At 36.4% G+C, this 19,021-nt stretch overlaps 2 protein-coding genes and 1 pseudogene across 2 annotated transcripts; 1 reads left to right on the plus strand and 2 right to left on the minus strand.

Moving 5' to 3' along the window:
- Positions 1-4,828: 4,828 nt before the first annotated feature.
- Positions 4,829-5,091, plus strand: LOC132539315 (mitochondrial import inner membrane translocase subunit Tim8 A-like; annotated as a pseudogene).
- Positions 5,092-9,876: 4,785 nt separating this feature from the next.
- On the minus strand, positions 9,877-10,821 carry LOC103109109 (olfactory receptor 6C3-like). The gene has a single exon (XM_007518116.1). It carries the CDS (start codon positions 10,819-10,821, stop codon positions 9,877-9,879), a length of 945 nt encoding a protein of 314 aa, XP_007518178.1.
- A 6,850-nt stretch (positions 10,822-17,671) lies between these two features.
- On the minus strand, positions 17,672-18,637 carry LOC103109110 (olfactory receptor 6C75). The gene has a single exon (XM_007518117.2). The coding sequence runs from the start codon at positions 18,608-18,610 to the stop codon at positions 17,672-17,674; it is 939 nt and encodes a 312-aa protein (XP_007518179.3). The 5' UTR covers positions 18,611-18,637.
- Between the last annotated feature and the right edge of the window lie 384 nt (positions 18,638-19,021).

A 19,021-nucleotide genomic window follows, 5' to 3' on the forward strand; every position in this document is an offset into this window, starting at 1 on the left:
ATTTCTCCATGCATCTATCCAAAATAAATTAAAATATGAAAAGATACTTTCGTTTCAGTCCTATAAATAATATGCCCTCATAGCTATAAGTAAACACAAGATTTATGAGTTTCTATTTAGAACTGAAAAGACTAAGGCTAAATGACTATAGGTCAGATTGATACATTTGAGAAGGATAAACACACCTCTGGTTAGCACCTAGGACAATATGTAAAAATCTAGATGTGTTGGATTTATGCTAGATAAACATTAAAGCAGATACTAAAATTATTTACTCAAAGTATTATAGTAGAGATAGTGGAACTGCCTTTAATTTATGGAAATTCAATCCCTTTGACTTTCTTTTTAAAGCCCAAGTTTGAATTCTTCCTTCCCTTGCCCTCCTTGCTTTCCCCTTGCAACCAGGGTATCACTGAAGCTGCAGGCATTAAGAAGCCATGTCTCCTGGTGGACATATTCTCCCCCATCCCCTTTTTTTCCTATTATACTTGGTAGGACAGAGAGAAATTGAGAGAGAAGGGGAGATAGAGAAAGAGAAAGATAGACACCTGTAGATCTGCTTCATAGCACTCTCTGCAGGTAGGGAGTGGGGACTTGAACCCTGGTCCTTGTACATTTAATCTGGTGTGCCACTGCCCGACTCCCTTTTGGGTTCTTTTCATATTTTTAACTTCTTTAATAAACATAACTGTATATGTTTCAGTAACTTTTAAGATTTAATTCATACTGGACATTGATTAAATACTTGGCATCTTAGTTTTATTCAAACAGGCAGAGAACAAAATAAAGAATCCTTATGAGCTGAATATTATTATTCATATAAAGACTTTGAGATAGAGCAACCCAGGTGTCAGTGCAACAGGTAGAGTGTCTGACCAGTGAGCATGAGATCTTGAGTATAATCACTGGCATCACTTATGCTAAAGTGATGTCTAATTCTCTCTCTCATCAGTAGATAAAGTTTTATTGGAATTGTGGATGAGTTTCTATCACACAAAGTACTGCATTTCATTTGAAAAATACTATTATTATACATGCTGTCTCATATAATCTTTTTTGCAGATACTTGATGCTGAATTGCCTGCCTTTCTTGATCACTGCCTCATCCACTTACTTTCTGTTATTCATTTTATATTCTTAATTCTTACTCACTCTTTAGATTTTCCTCTAGGCCTCCTTATAATGTATTTTTTAAATTTATTTTTGAAAAATGCAGTCAGTTTTCTGGGACACATCATACTGGGAGTAAGGTTATCTGGACATGGTAAGTCATTATGTTCTAAGTCAATGAAATATAGTTCAGCTACCTTGTGTCACTCATCTTAGAGACTAGAGGACAATATTCAGCCACACATAATATTTTTCAGTAACACATAAAAATCCAAAACCAAAAACATTGTCAAAATATTTAAAGAATCCAAATATTTTATTACCAAATGATTTCAACAGATTATGAATTAATTTCAATAATGTAGTGTCAGCTTCCATAGAAGTTATCCAGTGTGTTGTCTGCTTGGCCTAGTATTCATTACATTTATTTAATTGAGTTGTTTATAGAAATTGTCTCAAACATTCTATTTTTAAATATATGTTTATTTGTTGTTGGTGAGAGACAGGGAGAAATTGAGAGGAAAAGGGTCACTAGAGAGGGAAAGAGGCAGAGAGACATCTGTAACCCTGCTTCACCACTTGTGAAGCGTCCCCCCGTAAGTGGGGACAAAAATAATAGTATATTATTTTTTGTAGTTTATTTACTCATTTATTTATTGGATAAAGAAGAGAGAAATTGGCAGATAAGTGAGAGGTATATAAGGAGAACAAAATAGACACCTGCAGTGTATCTTCACTGTTCATGTAGCTTTCCTGCTGCAGATAGGGGCTGGGGGTTTAAAGCCATACCCTCGTGCATTGTAACATATATGCTGTAGGGGTACAACTGCCTGACCCCTTAAATATTTTATAAATTAAATATGTAAGTATTTTATTGACAGATGTTAGTACATTGCATACATTACCATATATAACCAAAATATTTAAAATAATGTTAAAACAAAGTAAGGGTTTGAGTTGATGAACACTGAAGAAAATCTCTTAACTCTGAATTCTTCTTGGACTGGATAGATAATTATAACAAACAAAAACAAAATTCATGTGGTTCGGGAGATGGTACAGATAAGGCATTGGACTCTCAAGCATGAGGTTTTGAGTTCAGTCCCCAGCATCATATGTACCAGAGTGATGACAGGTTCTTTCTCTCTCCTCCTTTCTCATTAATATATAAAATATTAAAAAAAATCATTAGAAAGGTCAACAAAGGAAAAAGTTTACATTTCAGTAACAATGTGCACAAGGGAATAAAGTGAAATGTATGTCCTTTATATTGTTGAGAAAATATATATATATATACTCAAAATTATGAATGGTCCGGGGACCTAGAAGAAACAAACAAGGAAGGGTAAAGAATCTATAATCACTTCTTTTGGAAAGAGAAGTGCTCTGAAGTCTATGCTGACTTGGAGAAGGAAAAAATATTGATTCAATTTGGAAATTCATTGTCTGTATTGTTTTTGTTTTGTGTTTGCTATTTTTCCTCAAATTAATATGCATGACAAAAAAAGTGGTTGTTGAAAAAAATGCCAACTTTGTTAAACTTCTTGAAGTCTGTTCATAGACTTTGATGCATCTTTTGAAAATTCCTATCACCATAAAGCAAAAAAAAAAGGAAAGAAAGAGAAGAGAAATTGAGGTGAACAAATAGCAAATAATAGTTCAAAGACCAATGCCTTACTTCTAGTGTAATGTATTCCTGAAAGACCCCCAGAGGCATGCCCATGGAGTAGCAGCAACTTCTTAGGACTGCTGCAAAATAAGTAGAAACTCACAAAAAAAGAGCACACCAACCTCAGGAAACTCCAGCTGAGACTTCTGAAGAAACTACAAAGCTACCTAGATATACACCAGTTTCTGTGAGAGAGAGCTTATGTTCACACATATCCATAAACTACTGCAAAATATATACCTGAAAGCAGAAGTACACTAGAGTTTGCAGTGAGTACCCCCCTAACACTTCCTCTCCACTATTCCAAGCTTTGGGTCCATGATTGCTCAACAATTTGTTTGGCTTCGTATGTTAACTCTCTTTTCAGTCACCAGGTTCCAGATGCCACCAGGATGCTGGCCAGGCTTCCCTGGATTGAAGACCCCACCAATGTGTCCTGGAGCTCCGCTTCTCCAGAGACCCACCCTACTAGGGAAAGAGAGAGGCAGACTGGGAGTATGATCAGTCAACGCCCATGTTCAGCGGGGAAGCAATTACAGAAGCCAGACCTTCTACCTTCTGCAACCCTCAATGACCCTGGGTCCATGCTCCCAGAGGGATAGAGAATGGGAAAGCTATCAGGGGAGGGGGTGGGTTATGGAGATTGGGTGGTGGGAATTGTGTGGAGTTGTACCCCTCCTACCTTATGGTTTTGTTAATTAATCCTTTCTTAAATAAAAAAAAAAAAGAAACTACAAAGCTAGAAGTGGGTTCACACATGTGTGGTCAGTGGGCAGAGAAACAAAAAAGGAAAATTTTTCCCAGAAACGAAGAAAGCATATAGTGCTCTGATACAGCTGTGAATCTCCAGGATTTTAACAGTGATTTCTAGCAAATCAGGTTCCAAATTGTTCTACAGGACTCACAATGAGTTTTGAATGAAGTCCTGTAGTCTTTCTCTGCCTCGAGATTCTTGGGGAGTCCCCTCCCCCCTAAAATCTGGGACTAGACAAAGATGACCACTCTCACCACTTCTAGTCAGCATTGTCCTGGAAGTTCTTGTCAGTGCAATCAGTCAAGAATGAAATAGTAAAATAATTAAAATTGGAAAGAAAGAAGTGAAACTATCACTATTTGCAGATGACATTATAATATATCTAGAGGCCCCCACAGACTCTACCCAAAACTACTGGGAATTGTCAATACATTAAATAAAATCGCAGGATAGAAAAATCAATATGCATAAACATGTGGCAATTTTAATACAAAATAATGGATCAGAGGAAAGGGAAATGAAGAAAACAATTCTAGTTCTAATTGAACCCAGAAAAATAAAATACCTTGGAGTGAATTAACCAAAAGAGGCAAAGCTTCTTTACAGTGACAAAAAAAAAAAGATATTAAAAAAAAAAATAGATGGTGACATGAAAAATTGAAGCCTATCTCTTGTTCATGGATAGGAAGAATAATTATTATCAAAATATTTTCTTTCAAAATTAATCTGTAGAGTCCATATGATGATACCTATAAAACCCCCAATGACAGTTTTCAAAGAAATTGAATAAATTATCCAAAAATTCATGTGGAGAAACACACACACAAAAAAAAGGATCAAAATATCAAAACATTCCTAAGTAAAAAGAGTGAAATTGGACCCCCAGCTTCAGTTTATACTACAAAGCAATGATAATGAAAATAGTGTAGTATTGGTGAAGGTCAATGAGTGTAGCAGAGGTCATCTCAGCACCAGTTGTCTTTTTTTATTTCTTGCCTCCAAGGTTATTGCTGGGTCTTGGTGCCTGAACTACGAATCCACTGCTCCTGGCAGCCTTTTTGTATTTTTTTTTATTATTATTATTGGATAGGACAGAGAGAAACTGAGAGAGAGGAGGGAGGATAGAGACAGGGAGAGAAAGAGAGTTGCCTGCCAACATGTCTCACCATTTGTGAAGTGTCCCCTTTGCAGGTTAGGAGCCAGGGGCTTGAACCAGGATCTTTTGACAGGTCCTTGTACTATGTGTGCTTAATCCGCTGCACTACCACCATCCCCCCCAGAGTGGGCACTTTTGAATGGACTCTTCCTCTACTTCCTCCACAATGGATTTGAGATTGGTGGACAAGCAACTGCAACATTTCATTGAGGTCAAGATGCACCAGATGACTGAACTTCATTGGGGAAAATGCTTGGACAAGCTTGGGCTAAAGCTGTTCAGTCTGGCTGTGGCCTGTTTTGTGTGGTACACTGAGAGATTCATTGCTACAAGCCAATTAATCTTGAATTGACTGAGACACACCAATCCAAGTTAGTCTTCTCAGAAAGCCTTTCTGACTGATTTCAACATTACCTCACTGGAAGAGGAAGGTAGTTGAAGAATGAAGAGTTGATGATGGGATAAGTGCAATTAGTAATATAGAAGAGGGACAGAGAATGGTGCAACTGGTGAATTTCACACATTATAGCTCACAAGGACCCAGGTTCAAGCCCATGATCGCCACCTGGAGGGGGAAAGCTTCACAAGTGGTGAAGCAGGGCTGCAAGTGCCTCTCTGTCTCCCTCTCTATATCCCCTTTTCCTTCTCAATTTCTCTGTCTCTATGCAATAATAAATACAATTTTTAAAAGATAATAAAAGTGGAAAAAATAACATTGAACATTCTCAAAAGCTACCACCAGCACCCTCCCACCCCCACCTCTTGCAGTGTTAAAATGCCAGGGTCAAATGATGTCTGTTTACTAGTGAATTCTACCAAACTTTGAAATCCAGTGGCAGAGGTGGTTGAGTGATTAGTCCTAGGAGCATGGCAGGCAATCCATTTGGGAATAGTTGTAGTGGAGGCTATGGAAAATGGCCCCTCCAAAGCTAATCAATCCTCCAGCAGATGTGCAGAGATAGAAAACGTAAGGGTTGATGTATTGCGTCAAATTAAAAACCTGTGGGGTGGCGTGAAGGGTTCAGATCCTAGAAAGTGATGACAGAGGTAGGCCTACAGGGAGTTGAATTGTTATATGGAAAACTGGAAAATTTTATGTGTGTACAAACTATTGTACTTTACTGTCAACTATAAATCATTAATTCCCCAATAAAGTAAAGAAATTTAAAAAAAAAAAAAAGGAAAGAAAATTAGGGGTTGGGAATTGGTAATGGAGGTGAGTGCTCTGATCTTGTCAGTAATTTAGGGAGGCAAAATCTTGGTGACCAGGACCCCTTAGAGAGAAATCTTAGTCCTCAGCTGGTCTTCACATGTAAAGGTTTATTGACTGTATCTAGTAAGTGCCAACCAATCACTCCCTCCTATTGCTTGAAAGTCTCAGAGGTGGAGAGCAACAGCTAGAGTCAGAATGGGCCACTAAAATTGGACCACTGGCCAATCCCTTGTGCATGGGAGGTTACAGAAGCAGTGATGACTGTGAATCAGTGGGGTGGTGGTGGTGGCTACAATTTTGCTGTGATATACCTGTGATCATTGAGTCCTAAAGGCATTGCCATGCTCCTGTGGATACATGCAGACAGGACAGGAGATAGCTAGAGCTTAGGGTTCATAGAAAAAGATGCTGCAGTGGAAGTCCTGAATGTGTTCCACAGAACCCCCTGTAGCAGCAGGGTGCTGAAATAAAGTGGTGAAAGCCCAGGAAGGATCTACTGATGCCTAGGCCCCCATAGAGGAAGGCTGATGATAATCTCATTGATTGCTACCAGAAAAGATACAGGGGTGAGCTGAGGTGTGGTTGTGATGCAAGTCAATGAAGGGTACATTGACCACGCGTATTGATGGGATAACTATCAGAACATGGTACTTGTCACTGGGAACATGCTGCTGGGTCAAGGTTGTAGTGGAAGTCCAAGGAGAGACTATTGAGTATTCCCTACATCAACAGAATGGATATAGCTAAGACCTGGAGCTTGCCTCTGCTGGTGCTAAGAGTTGAGGTTGTGGGCCAGGACTCAGCATGGTAGTTTATTTTTCCTGGGAATGCTGGGAAACTCCAAAAAATGAAAGTCAAAGAAACAGCACTAGTGCTTGGCATGGCCAGCTGGGTATGAGGAGAGTGGCTGATTCTGAACGTGGCTTGGACTAGCCTGTAAAGCCTTTTTTTTTGTTTGAAATAAGTTCATAAGCTATAAAGTAACTACAATTAAAATGAAATTCAAGGAGATCATTAAAATTTCTGTCACACTGATAAACAGATTGCATCATTCTAAAAACTTCATGTGATTTTTATACAATTGTAAAACATGACTGTTTTACACATACATGTGCATTTTCATTAACATATACATGTAGAATAACTTATAAAAACCTTAGAAGACTAAACTTAAGCATGGAAGAAGTAAGAAGAAGTAATTTGTGTCTAAGAGTTGTGATTATTTACATGTGCAAAGGCTTATTACAAATGAATATCCAAGTAATGTCTGTGAGTGCGCTGATAAATTATCAACCACCTGTCACACTTTCATCTATAGCTATAACTGAAATTGGTGTAAGTAAGTTAAAGCACAATTAAGCAGTGAAAGAAAATCTTAAGGTTACTATATAATCATGTAGGACATGTCTATTACACTTGTGACTAATAAAAGAGTTGAGAAGGAGGATTATAGGTTTCTTTGGATAAGTTCCTATCTATTGACTAGCAGTCTTCAGTTGAATTTCAAAGAATAATGTCTTTTGCATGCTTAAGTTTTTGAGAAATGCTATTTTAGAAACAAATCCTTTAAGCCAGTCCTTGTGTTTTGAATGTTACTACTTTTGTGAAAGAATGCACTATCCAAATAAGATTTCACTCTGGACCCAAAAGATGTCTCAGAGTGCAAGAGTAGCATAGGCCTCAAAGACTCCAGATTCAACTGTTACCACAGCCATATGCCTCAGCTGAGTGGTGCTCTGATCTCACTTTTGTAAGAATAGCTAAATAATATTTTAAGAATTTGATTCTGGTAGTCTAAGATTTTTGTATAGGTTTTATTTTGCAAAGTTTCTCCTCTACACCAGGAATCAGTAAAGTAGCTTGTTTTGGTGAATGACTTAAATCACTATTCTTATACTCACAGACCATATGTATATGTAAGCAATTTACATATGAATCTCTATTGCTCTTTCATTAGAAAGAATGCAAAAGCATCCCACATAGAGAAAATGCTAAATATTAGAAGGGTAGTTAAAACACAGTATAGTTTAAAACATACTATTCACTTGAAAAAATGAGCTTTGGTTTTATGGGATTTTCTTTCTTTGCAAAAATTTAATAAAAATGGGTTCTTGAGTGAAAGTATATAAAAAAGAAGTAATTGAGGTCTGGGAGGTGGTACAGTGGATAAAGCATTGAATTCTCAACCATAAAGCCCCCAGTTCAATCCCCGGCAGCACATGTGCCAGAGTGATGTCGGTTCTTTCTCTCCTATTTTTCTCATGAATAAATAAATAAATTCTTTAAAAAAAAAAAAAAGAAGTAATTGCTACTTGTTGCTTCCTATTCACTAATCACTTACCTGTCTTAAATTTTACAGCTGAATTACTTGCCATTATGATTCTCTTTGCCCAGAATATCTATACCATTTTATTTTAAATTTTTAATGGATTACTGCAATGTTGTGAGAAGTTTCATCTTTTATATTTATACAACTAGGTAGATGTTTTCATAAAAGATTAATATCATATGTAAAGATTTATCTTTTTATCTATTGCCTGAAGTTCTGTATGACAAAGATGGTTTATCCTACTAACCCAATTAACTAGCATGAATCTATAACTTAACTGCTTTTAAATTATTTTTATAAATTTCTGAGTGAATTTTTATAATCATACAAAAATTATCAAGATGTTATATATGTGTTATTCTTACAATACCATTAATAAGCACAAAGAGATATTAGACTAAGAATAATTGTGTATACCTCATGATTTATTTTATTTTGCATAGGCTATCTCAGAATAATCATTATTATGTCTGTCTTTTTTCTTTTTTGCATGAATGCAATTTGGAAAAGATACTACATTGTTTCCTGAATTGAAAGGATAAATATCCAACCTTCAATTCAATTTAATTCTTTGTTATTAAGCCACTAATGAAAATTTCTTATGTTCTTTTAGGCCAGGGCTATATTGACATATCATGAAATATTCCACATGCCAATGTGGTATATTGTTGGAGGTATATTATTATAATCTGAGAGAGATAAAATCTATTCACCAAATTAACTCCTAAAGATATTTCTATTACTCAGAATGAGACATTAGAAATTCACATCTGTCTTGACACTGACAAACTAAATGCACTCTCTACAAAATAAAAGCTTTTCTGTTAGAAATCACAATTTTGAAAATCATTAAACTGTAATTTACTTCAACCAAATTAGCACGTTTGAAAAAAAAACCACTTTACAGAAAATCCTGAAGCAATATTTAGCTTTTTCACATATATTGAGCTCAGTGGAGGGAGAGTTTTATTATTGGAATAGAAAAATATAAATTATAATGTAGCACAGAAGTTTGTGAGATACTATAAATGATAGAAAGCATTGAGGGACCAGTGCACTGGGTTAAGCAAGCATAAGGATCCTAGTTTGAGCCTCTGGCTCTCCACCTCTAGGGGGGTCACTTCACAGGCAATGTAGCAGATTTGCAGGTGTCTTTTTCCCTATCTTCCCCTCAACACCCCACTCTCTCAATTTCTTTCTTTCCTATCCAAAAAAATAGACAAAATGGCTACAGGACTAATGGATTCATAGTGCAGACATTGAGCCCCAGTGATAAACCTGGAGGCAAAAATAAAACAAAACAAACAAAAACCCAAATCATTTCCTTTTTTTTTGCTTCCAGGTTTATCACTAGGGCTCAGTGCCTGCACTATGAATCCACTGGAGGCTATTTTTTCCCTTTTGTTGTTTATCATTGTTGTTATTATTATTATTGTTATTGCTGTCATTGTTTGAGAGGGGGGAGAAAAAGATTAACACCTGCAGACCTGCTTCACTGCCTAGTAAGCAACCCCCTGCAGGTAGGGAACCAGGGGCTCACACCAGGATCCTTACACCAAGAGCTTGCACTTAGCACCTTGCTTTCTTAACCCACTGCACTACTGCCCAGTCCCCTACAAATCCGATTTTAACACAATTAATACTTTCATTTACCAGAGAAAAACAAAACCTTGTGGATGGTCTCCTTAAAAGCCTGCTTCACTTGTTGGTTCCTTAGTGTGTATATAAATGGATTCATCATAGGGGCAACAGAAGTATTCAGAATAGCCACACCTTTGGTCAGTGATGCTTTTTCTTTGGCTGAGGGGTTAGCATACATGAATATGCAGCTTCCATAGGAAATAGAAATGACAATCATATGAGAGGAGCATGTAGAAAATGCTTTTTTTCTCTGACTGGCTGAAGGTAGTTTGAGAATTGTCTTGATGATGAACATGTAGGATAGAATGATCAGTGCCAAAGTGAAGAGCAGGATCACTAATGCAGAGTAAAAACCAATCACTTCTAGGAGCCATGTGTCTGAGCAGGATAATTGCAAGAGGGGGAAATAGTCACAAGCAAAGTGATCAATGACATTGGAGCCACAGTAGTCTAACTGAAGGAAAAGAATAACTGGTGGGAAGATATTTAGGAATCCTGTTAGCCAAGCAAAAAACACAAGCATTATGCAGACTCTCCTGTTCATGATGGTTGTATAATGAAGAGGTTTGCAGATGGCTACATAGCGATCATAGGACATGGCTGTTAGAAGATAAAATTCAGTGATGCCCATGAAGATGAAGAAAAACAACTGAGCTGTGCAACTATTGTATGAAATGGCTTTGTCTTTGGTGATGATTGTGCCTAGAAATCTAGGGATGCAGACTGTTGTGAAGGAAATCTCCAGTACAGAGAAGTTCCTGAGGAAGAAATACATAGGGGTCTGCAGATGGGAGTCCACCATAGTGAGAGTGATGATGGTCAAATTCCCAGTGACACTTAGTATGTATGTGATGAGTAAAAAGAGGAAAATCACAGGCTGAAGCTCTGGGTCATCTGATAGTCCAAGAAGAATGAATTCTGTGGGCACCGTGTGACTGTAGTTTTTCATTGTCAACCCTTTTTCTTTCCCTTTGCATATAAAAGTTTATTTCTCCCTATAGAACATAAAAAAGTCCCTATAGTTTAAAGAATTGACCATGAATTCCTAAATATATTCAACATATGAAATAATAATATTATAAACCAAAGCACATAGACTCTTAACAATTCTTCCAAATTTTCATTCATCCTTTCAGTCAGGTAACAGATAATCTAGCATAGCTCAGGTGGTAGAACGTAGGCTTTGCCTGCCTGAGGCTCCTGGTTCTACTGTAGTTGCTTCATATGCCATGCTGGTGCAATGCATGCCATGCCGGTACAATGCATGTCATGCCGGTGCAATGCATGCCATGCCGGTGCAATGCATTCTCTTCTTCACCTTTTCCTCATGGGCAACTAGCTCATGCAAAAAAAAAAAAAATCTTAAAAAAAAGATTATTGTATTGATCTGTCTGAAATTCACCATCATAGGTGATAATAATGAGAATCTTTTATTAAATGTAAATACAATTTAACTGTCCTAAAGTTTCTTTATACCATTCATTTCCTAATATGAAAGACTGAAATTGATTATTTTCTTTTTCCTCATAATTAATAAAATCAGTCTGGGTTGTTAAATCTTCATATACAAAATTTAAAAGTATACAATAATTAAGTAGACTTGACTCCACATTTTATATTTTGAGAAACTAATTTCCCTATGAGTTAGGAATTGTTCCTATTTTTGAAATACTAGTAAACAGAATAATAATATTACTTTGGAACATGGGCCATGGGGAAGTTTCACTGAAATTCTCTCTTAATGCTTTGTTAAAGGCTTAGCATATACCATCACTTCATGTCATCATTTTTCCTTTTTTTGACAAAAAAATGACACAAGTATGTGGGAGGGAAACTTCAGCTACTAAATATATAGATAAATAGGGAGCAGTTTAATTCATGAGACAATTTAAAATTTATGTTTTTTTTTAAATATTCCCTTACCAAATGGACAGTATATAACAAAAAATAATATCAATGGGAAGCAAATATTGTTTCAAATAGGAAATATCTTTTGTACAGTCTTTTTTTCTATACCAGAATGCAATGAAATTTAGAAAGAATATGTGGCAATTCTATGTTTAGTGCTGTACTTAAGCTTTGAGATTCTATTAGTGGTCCTATTGGTAGTAAACACTTTTTTAAAATACCATTAGGATTGTAAATTCAGGAAATTATAGCAAGAAATATGTTAATCACTTTAATAAAATATGGCAAAATTTAGCACATTGAATGTGAATAACAAATAGAAAATTTTACTTACTTCCTGGTTCTTCTTGATGATTTAATCTCATATTTCATTATTATCTTATTTGCTTAGGTACTTATATAACATCACAGCTGGCAACTGAGTTAGCCGTTTGTTAGGTTTTCAAATCCAACAGGTATAATTTTACTTCTTCATATCTCTCAAACACTGTAACTGTTTGTTATTTGACTCAGAATTTTCTCCCTACCCAATATTGTAAAGTTTGGGAACATCATTGTATTGTATTCTAATACAGTTTATTCTCACTTTTCATATTTCATCCATACCCCATGTACAAATTCAGTTACATCTGGGTTGACTGTTAAAATATGTTAGTATTTATTTGTCCCTTCCACAAATACAAAATACTTCTATACTAAAACATATTTCTTTGTAATTATGAAAAATTTAAATGAATACTTTGTATTTTATTTTTATATATCTATAAAATTCAGACAGTATTTTTCTTAGACTTTAGTAGTTGCTATATTTTACTGCAAATGCTGCTCTGAAAAAATGAAAGATTTTTTTTTTCTGTGTATGTTATATAAAAGCAACTGAACTTATATATTTTATCTTTGTGTTTCTTTAGCTCAAGGGAATTCATTAATTAGAATGGAGGGATAAGCAATATTAAAGAGAGATGTGAATAATTACATCAGTATTTTATATAATTATGAAAATATGCATTATGTAAGTAAATAAAGAATATATCTATAAGTATCATACTTCATTGAGCATGTCAAATTTTGATTTAGAATTTCATCCTTCTATTTACATTCAAAGAATTCACATATTTCTCCACAAAATACTGTACACATCCTCAGAAGAATTAGTGCGCTTGTATCTTTTGAATGTTAGCATCTAGTGAATATTTACTATGTCATAGCAAAGGAAAGGAGACACTGCTTTGAATTTCTGTTATGAAAAATTACTAGAATGGAAAATGTGTTGAAAACCACTGATGAGTTTTATCCCTTTATTGCCCCTTTTTAGTTTTTAAAAAGTGTTCCCACAGCCATGAATAACATCATGCAAATTTTAGTGAAAATTTGAGTAGCTCTCTTTTCCTTTAACTTACTATTTATGTCTCTAATTTAAGAGATTTTTTTATTCATATGCTTGAGAAAAATGTAATTTTCTTTAAATGTGCTTGAAGACTTGTTTAACTTGCTAAATTGTGATACTGTAACAGTATGGGAGTTACCTATCTATTTAGTACAGCGACTCCCATTTTAAATTCACTCTCTTTTGTGAATGGATTCACATACATGAAACTATAGTTTCCAAAAATATGAATGTGATCACCATGTAGACAGAGCATGTAGAATGTGGCTGCGGGGAGTGGTGGATTAGTAGTTCTGGCAGGTAATATGGAATTTTGCACATATAACATTTTGTCATAGGACCCTGTGGATAAAAGAGAAAAAAAATGACTACAAAGAGAATGGAAAAAATATTGAGATACACAGCATTCAAGTAAATGGTCTTGTATTTTATAATGGCAGAACTTGGGTATCCTGACAGCCTTGACTAAAATTTCTCCCTTCCTCCTTCCATTATTTACTCCCTCCTTTCCTCCTCCATCCCCTTCTCTCTTTATCTCTCTCTTTCTTTCTTCCTCCCTTCCTCCCACCTCCTTTCTTTCCTTCCTTCCTTCCTTCCTTCCTTCCTTCCTTCCTTCCTTCCTTCCTTTCTTTTTTGCCACCAGAGTTATTTCTGGGGCTTATTGCCAGCACTATGTATCCACCACTCCCTGTGGTCATTTCTTTTTTCTTGTTCTTCTTTCTATTTTATTTGAAAGGCACAGAGAAATTGAGAGGGGAGGGAGAGATAGAGAGGTTGAAAGACACTTGTAGACCTGCTTCACTCTGTGGGGTTAAAACCCAGGTCCTTGCTCATGGTAATGTGTGTGGTCAAGTGGTTATGTCACCACCTGCCTCCTAGCCCCTGAAATTTCTAATGAAAGAAAAAAATTAAAGGAGCCAGGTGGTGGCACACCTAGTTAAGCATGCACATTACTGTGCGAAAGGACCCAGGTTCAAGCCCCCGGTCCCCACCTGCAGAGAGAAAGCTTCACAAGTGGTGAAGCAGGGCTGCAGGTGTCTTACTGTCTCTTTCCTCTCTGTCCCTCTCCTCTCAATTTCTCTCTGTCTCTATCCAATAATAAAAAATGAAAAAAAAATTATGAGTATCTGGAGGTGGAATTCAAAAGAATCAGTATGACGATTGGTTCTCAGAGATGCTGCACACTTAGGTGACAAGCAGTAATCACCACCTAAAGCTTTGTGTCCTTTGACCTCTGGAAGGTAGACACTGTTGTTGATTTGTTACCTTTTGCTCTTCTCTCTCTCTGACTCCCCCCCCCACTGCCTTTCTCCATCCTTCCCTCCTGTATGTGAGTGTACGTGTCTGTGTGTGTGTGTGTGTGTGTGTGTGTGTGTGTTTCTCCTATAGGAGAATACACAAAAATTATAGAAAAGGGATTTCCAGAGATAGCACTGGAATTTGCCTATGTAATTAAACGTGACATAATAATAGAATTGAGATCTTTGAAACTTAATGAAAATAGCAGACACGTTTTGAAGTAAAATTTTTACCATATGCAGGTTGTCTGTTTCACATAGAATGACTCCTTCATAAAAATCTTTAAAGATGAGAGGCAGGTTATTATTTTTTATTTCTACACAACTCATATGCATTTAAATTTGTATTATAGAGATTTTTTTCTTCTTTTTATGATTAATGTCACTTTACTGCTCTGGGTTGTTTTTTTTTCCAGCTAGAAAGAGACAAAGTGGTTGGGTGGTGGCACACCTGGTTGAGTGCACGTTATAATGCACGAGGGCCAAGGTTTAAGCCCCAGGTCACCACCTTTTGGGGAAAGCTTCACAAATGGTGAAACAGTGCTGCAGGTATCTCGCTTCCTTGCTTTTTATCTTCCCCTTTCCTCTTGATTTCTCTCTGTTTTTATCCAATAAATAAGTAAACAAATAAACAAGCAAACAAAAAACAAGTAAATAAAATAGTAAAAGAAAGGGAGAGAGTGGTCCAGGAAGTGGCGCAGTGGATAAGGCATTGGACTCTCAAGCATGAGGTCAGGAGCTTGATCCCCGGCAGCATATGTGCTAGAGTGGTGTATGATTCTTTCTCTCTCCTCCTATCTTTTTCATAAATAAATAAAACCTTAAAAAGAAAAAGAAATGGAGAGAGAGAGAACAGGAGAGAGAAAAAGACTCTACATTACCAAAACCCCCACTAGTGTGATGAGGGCTGTTTTCAAACCTGGGTGCCAAACATTACAAAGCAGACATGCTGCCAGGTGAACTGATCTTGGTGGCCCGTTAGCACATGATTCTTAATAGTACTTCTTTTCATATGCAAACTTTTATTAATAACATCATTGGCTAAATAACAATGGAAATAGGGTGTACACTGTCAGATATTTTAGTAATGCTACATAAAAAATTTTATCTGAATAGCCAAAAATTAATGTTTTCTGTGTCCTTATGTAATTTCTCCCCTCTCAATTTCGTCCAAAGCTTCTCATAGATAATATGTGTTAAATTTCGGTATAAAGAAGAATTGGAGACTTCTTTAGGAACTGTATTCAATTTTTTCTTTAAAATTTTAGAATTAGAAATATTGAAAAATATCTCATAATGAATGCATTAGTGCAAATGGATAATATACAAAGTAGTGACAGAGAGCTGGGAAATGCTGACACCGCTACTGAAACAAAAGCTAACTCTACTAAAGAAAATGAAAACTTGGGGGCTGGGTGGTAGTGCACCTGGCTGAGCACACATGTTACAGTACACAAGGACCCAGGTTCAAGCCCCTATTCCCCACCTTCAGTGGGAACACTTCATGAGTGGTGAAGCAAGGCTGCAAGTGTCTCTCTCTCCCTCTGTATCTTCCCCTACCTTCTCAATTTCTCTCTGTCTCTATCCAATAAGAAACAAAAAAATATTTTTGTAAAATTGTGAAATAGCACCAAATGTTAGGTTGTCAGAAAAAACATGATGCATTTTTCTATTTTTCTATGCAAAAGTACATTATGGTGTGTGTGTGTGTGTGTGTGTGTGTGTGTGTGTGTGTGTGTGTATGTAACTTAGTTTGTCTGGCCACTGTCAAATACAGACTAAGCTCTTTGATACAAAGGAAGAAAACTTTACTATTTATCTGCTATTAATTGAAAGAGTCTAAATACATATGCAAATTTTATCTATAGTTTCTCTTGTCTTTATAGATTTTGGTTTTCTTGTTCAAATATGATTGTAAGAAGCAGGGAAATCCTGGCTTTGTATTTTATCTTCTGTAATATATCAAAAAAAGAAAAGGTAAATATTATCTCTTGCTTAACAATGACATTTGCTTCTCCTCCCCCTTAGGGGAGGAGAAGCAAACATTATTGCTGCTTTATTGAAGTAGCCATATGATTTCTCTTTAATTTCTATTTTCACCACACTCAAGTACATTTACTGGTAAAGGTAAGTAGATATTTTAGTAAGTTTTTTTTTTTTTCCTCCAGGGTTATTGCTGGGCTCCTGCACCATGAATCCACTGCTCCTGGAGGCCATTTTTCCCCCTTTTGTTGCCCTTGTTGTTGTAGCCTCCTTGTGGTTATTATTATTGTCATTGTTGATGTTGTTCGTTGTTGGATAGGACAGAGAGAAATGGAGAGAGGAGGGGAAGACAGAGAGGGGGAGAGAAAGATAGACACCTGCAGGCCTGCTTCACCACCTGTGAAGCGACTCCCCTGCAGTTGGGGAGCCTGGGGCTCGAACCGGAATCCTTACGCCGGTCCTTGCGCTTTGCGCCTCATGCGCTTAACCTACTGCGCCACTGCCCGACCCCCCCAGTAAGTTTTATTTTATAATAAGATTAGTTGTTGAGCAGAAGTAATCTCAGAGATATTAGCTGGTGCATATTTATTTTACACAACGTTTTATTTTATCACTCCAATCTTCATGTCATAGAGCTATCTTTATATTCTAAATTAATTTAAAAAAAATGTTTTTGCTATGAAAAACCATGGAAATAATTGACATCTAAAATTTAAATGCAGATGTGAGATTGACCACTTTATAACAAAACAGCTAATACTCTTATTAGTAACTAAAAGAGACATTGATGATATATCAATATGTCTAATTTAAAGAATGAAATGAAGCATTTAGTGAATGTAGATAATAGATGAGAGTTTTCTTTAACATTTTCTTTTTTTTAATATTTATTTTATTTATTTATTCCCTTTTGTTGCCCTTGTTGTTTTATTGTTGTAGTTATTATTGTTGTTGTCGTTGTTGGATAGGACAGAGAGAAATGGAGAGAGGAGGGGAAGACAGAGAGGAAGAGAGAAAGATAGACACCTGCAGACCTGCTTCACCGCCTGTGAAGGGACTCCCCTGCAGGTGGGGAGCCGAGGTTCGAACCGGGATCCTCATGCTGGTCCTTGTGCTTTGCGCCACCTGCGCTTAACCTGCTGCACTACAGCCCGACTCCCGATAGATGAGAGTTTCATCCAGCTTCACTTCAGTATAACACATTGCACAGGATTTAATCATATTCACTTATTTGAGGAAAAGGCAATTTTCTGAATCATATTTTTGAAGGCTTGCTTCACTTGCTGATTTCTTAGGGTATATATGAATGGATTCAAAAGTGGAGCCACTGAGGTGTTGAGTACAGCTACTCCTTTGCTTAAAGTCACCCTTTCCCTTGCAGAAGGCTTAATGTACATGAAGATGCAGCTACCATAAGAGAGGGAAACAACTATCATGTGGGAGGAACAAGTGGAGAAGGCTTTTTTCCTTTGGCTTGTGGAAGGAATTCTCAGAATTGTGCGGATGATATATGTGTAGGAGAGAATAACCAATGTTAAGGTGACCATTAGTGTTACCACAGCTAAAAAAAATGCCATGAGTTCTAGAAACTGAGTGTTGGTGCAGGAAAGCTGCAGAATAGGAGAAGAGTCACAGATAAAATGATCAATTATATTGGAAGCACAGAACTCCAACTGCAGCAGTAGAATGATTGGTGGAAAGATGATCAAGAATCCTGCAAGCCAGGAACTAAAAACAAGCAGTATACAGACCCTGCTGCTCATGATGGTCATGTAGTGCAGGGGTTTGCAGATGGCCACATAGCGGTCATAGGACATGGCAGCCAGAAGATAAAATTCTGTCACTCCCAGGAAGATGAAAAAGAATAGCTGGGCCACACAACCATTATAGGAAATGGTTCTGTCCCCTGTCACAATAGTGACAAGAAATCTGGGAATACAGACCGATGTAAATGATATTTCAAGGAAGGAGAAGTTCCGAAGAAAGAAATACATTGGAGTTTGCAGATGGGGATCTGAAAGGGTGAGGGTTATAATAGTCAGGTTCCCAGTGACACTTAGCATGTAGGTAACAAGAAGAAATACAAAAAGTACAACCTGCCATTGGGGGTCATTGGTCAATCCAAGAAGAATAAATTCAGTTACCTGCGTGTAATTTCTCATTTTTTTCCTTCTTTATAATGATATCATTTGAACTATAAGGAAATGGCAGTAAGAAATTCCTGATACCGGCAAAGAATGTCTTAACAAAATACACATACATTAAAAATACCATTGTTACCTTTTGCTACTGGAGTAAAATATTTTGTAGTATATTGAAACTCTGTGTTCTGAAAGCATTGTTTACTATGACATATTCTACCACTATTAACACATTTCAGTATAAATCTCTGTCTTTTGAATGGCATGATACATTCCTAAAAAAAAAAAAGAGAGAGAGAAGGAAACAAGTATTACAACATCTGATATTCATACTTAATCAAATAAAACTCTGAGATCTTAGAGTCAGTATACCACAAAACAATTTGAAGGTATTTCTTGCTGTTGCTTTCTTATTTCATATTTTATTTTATA

Source organism: Erinaceus europaeus, chromosome 7, assembly GCF_950295315.1.
Source record: "Erinaceus europaeus chromosome 7, mEriEur2.1, whole genome shotgun sequence".
NCBI lineage: Eukaryota > Metazoa > Chordata > Mammalia > Eulipotyphla > Erinaceidae > Erinaceus > Erinaceus europaeus.

Coding starts and splice junctions, on each gene's coding strand:
- LOC103109110 (XM_007518117.2), bottom strand. CDS start 18,610: ATGAGAAATTACACGCAGGTAACTGAATTTATTCTTCTTGGATTGACC.
- LOC103109109 (XM_007518116.1), bottom strand. CDS start 10,821: ATGAAAAACTACAGTCACACGGTGCCCACAGAATTCATTCTTCTTGGA.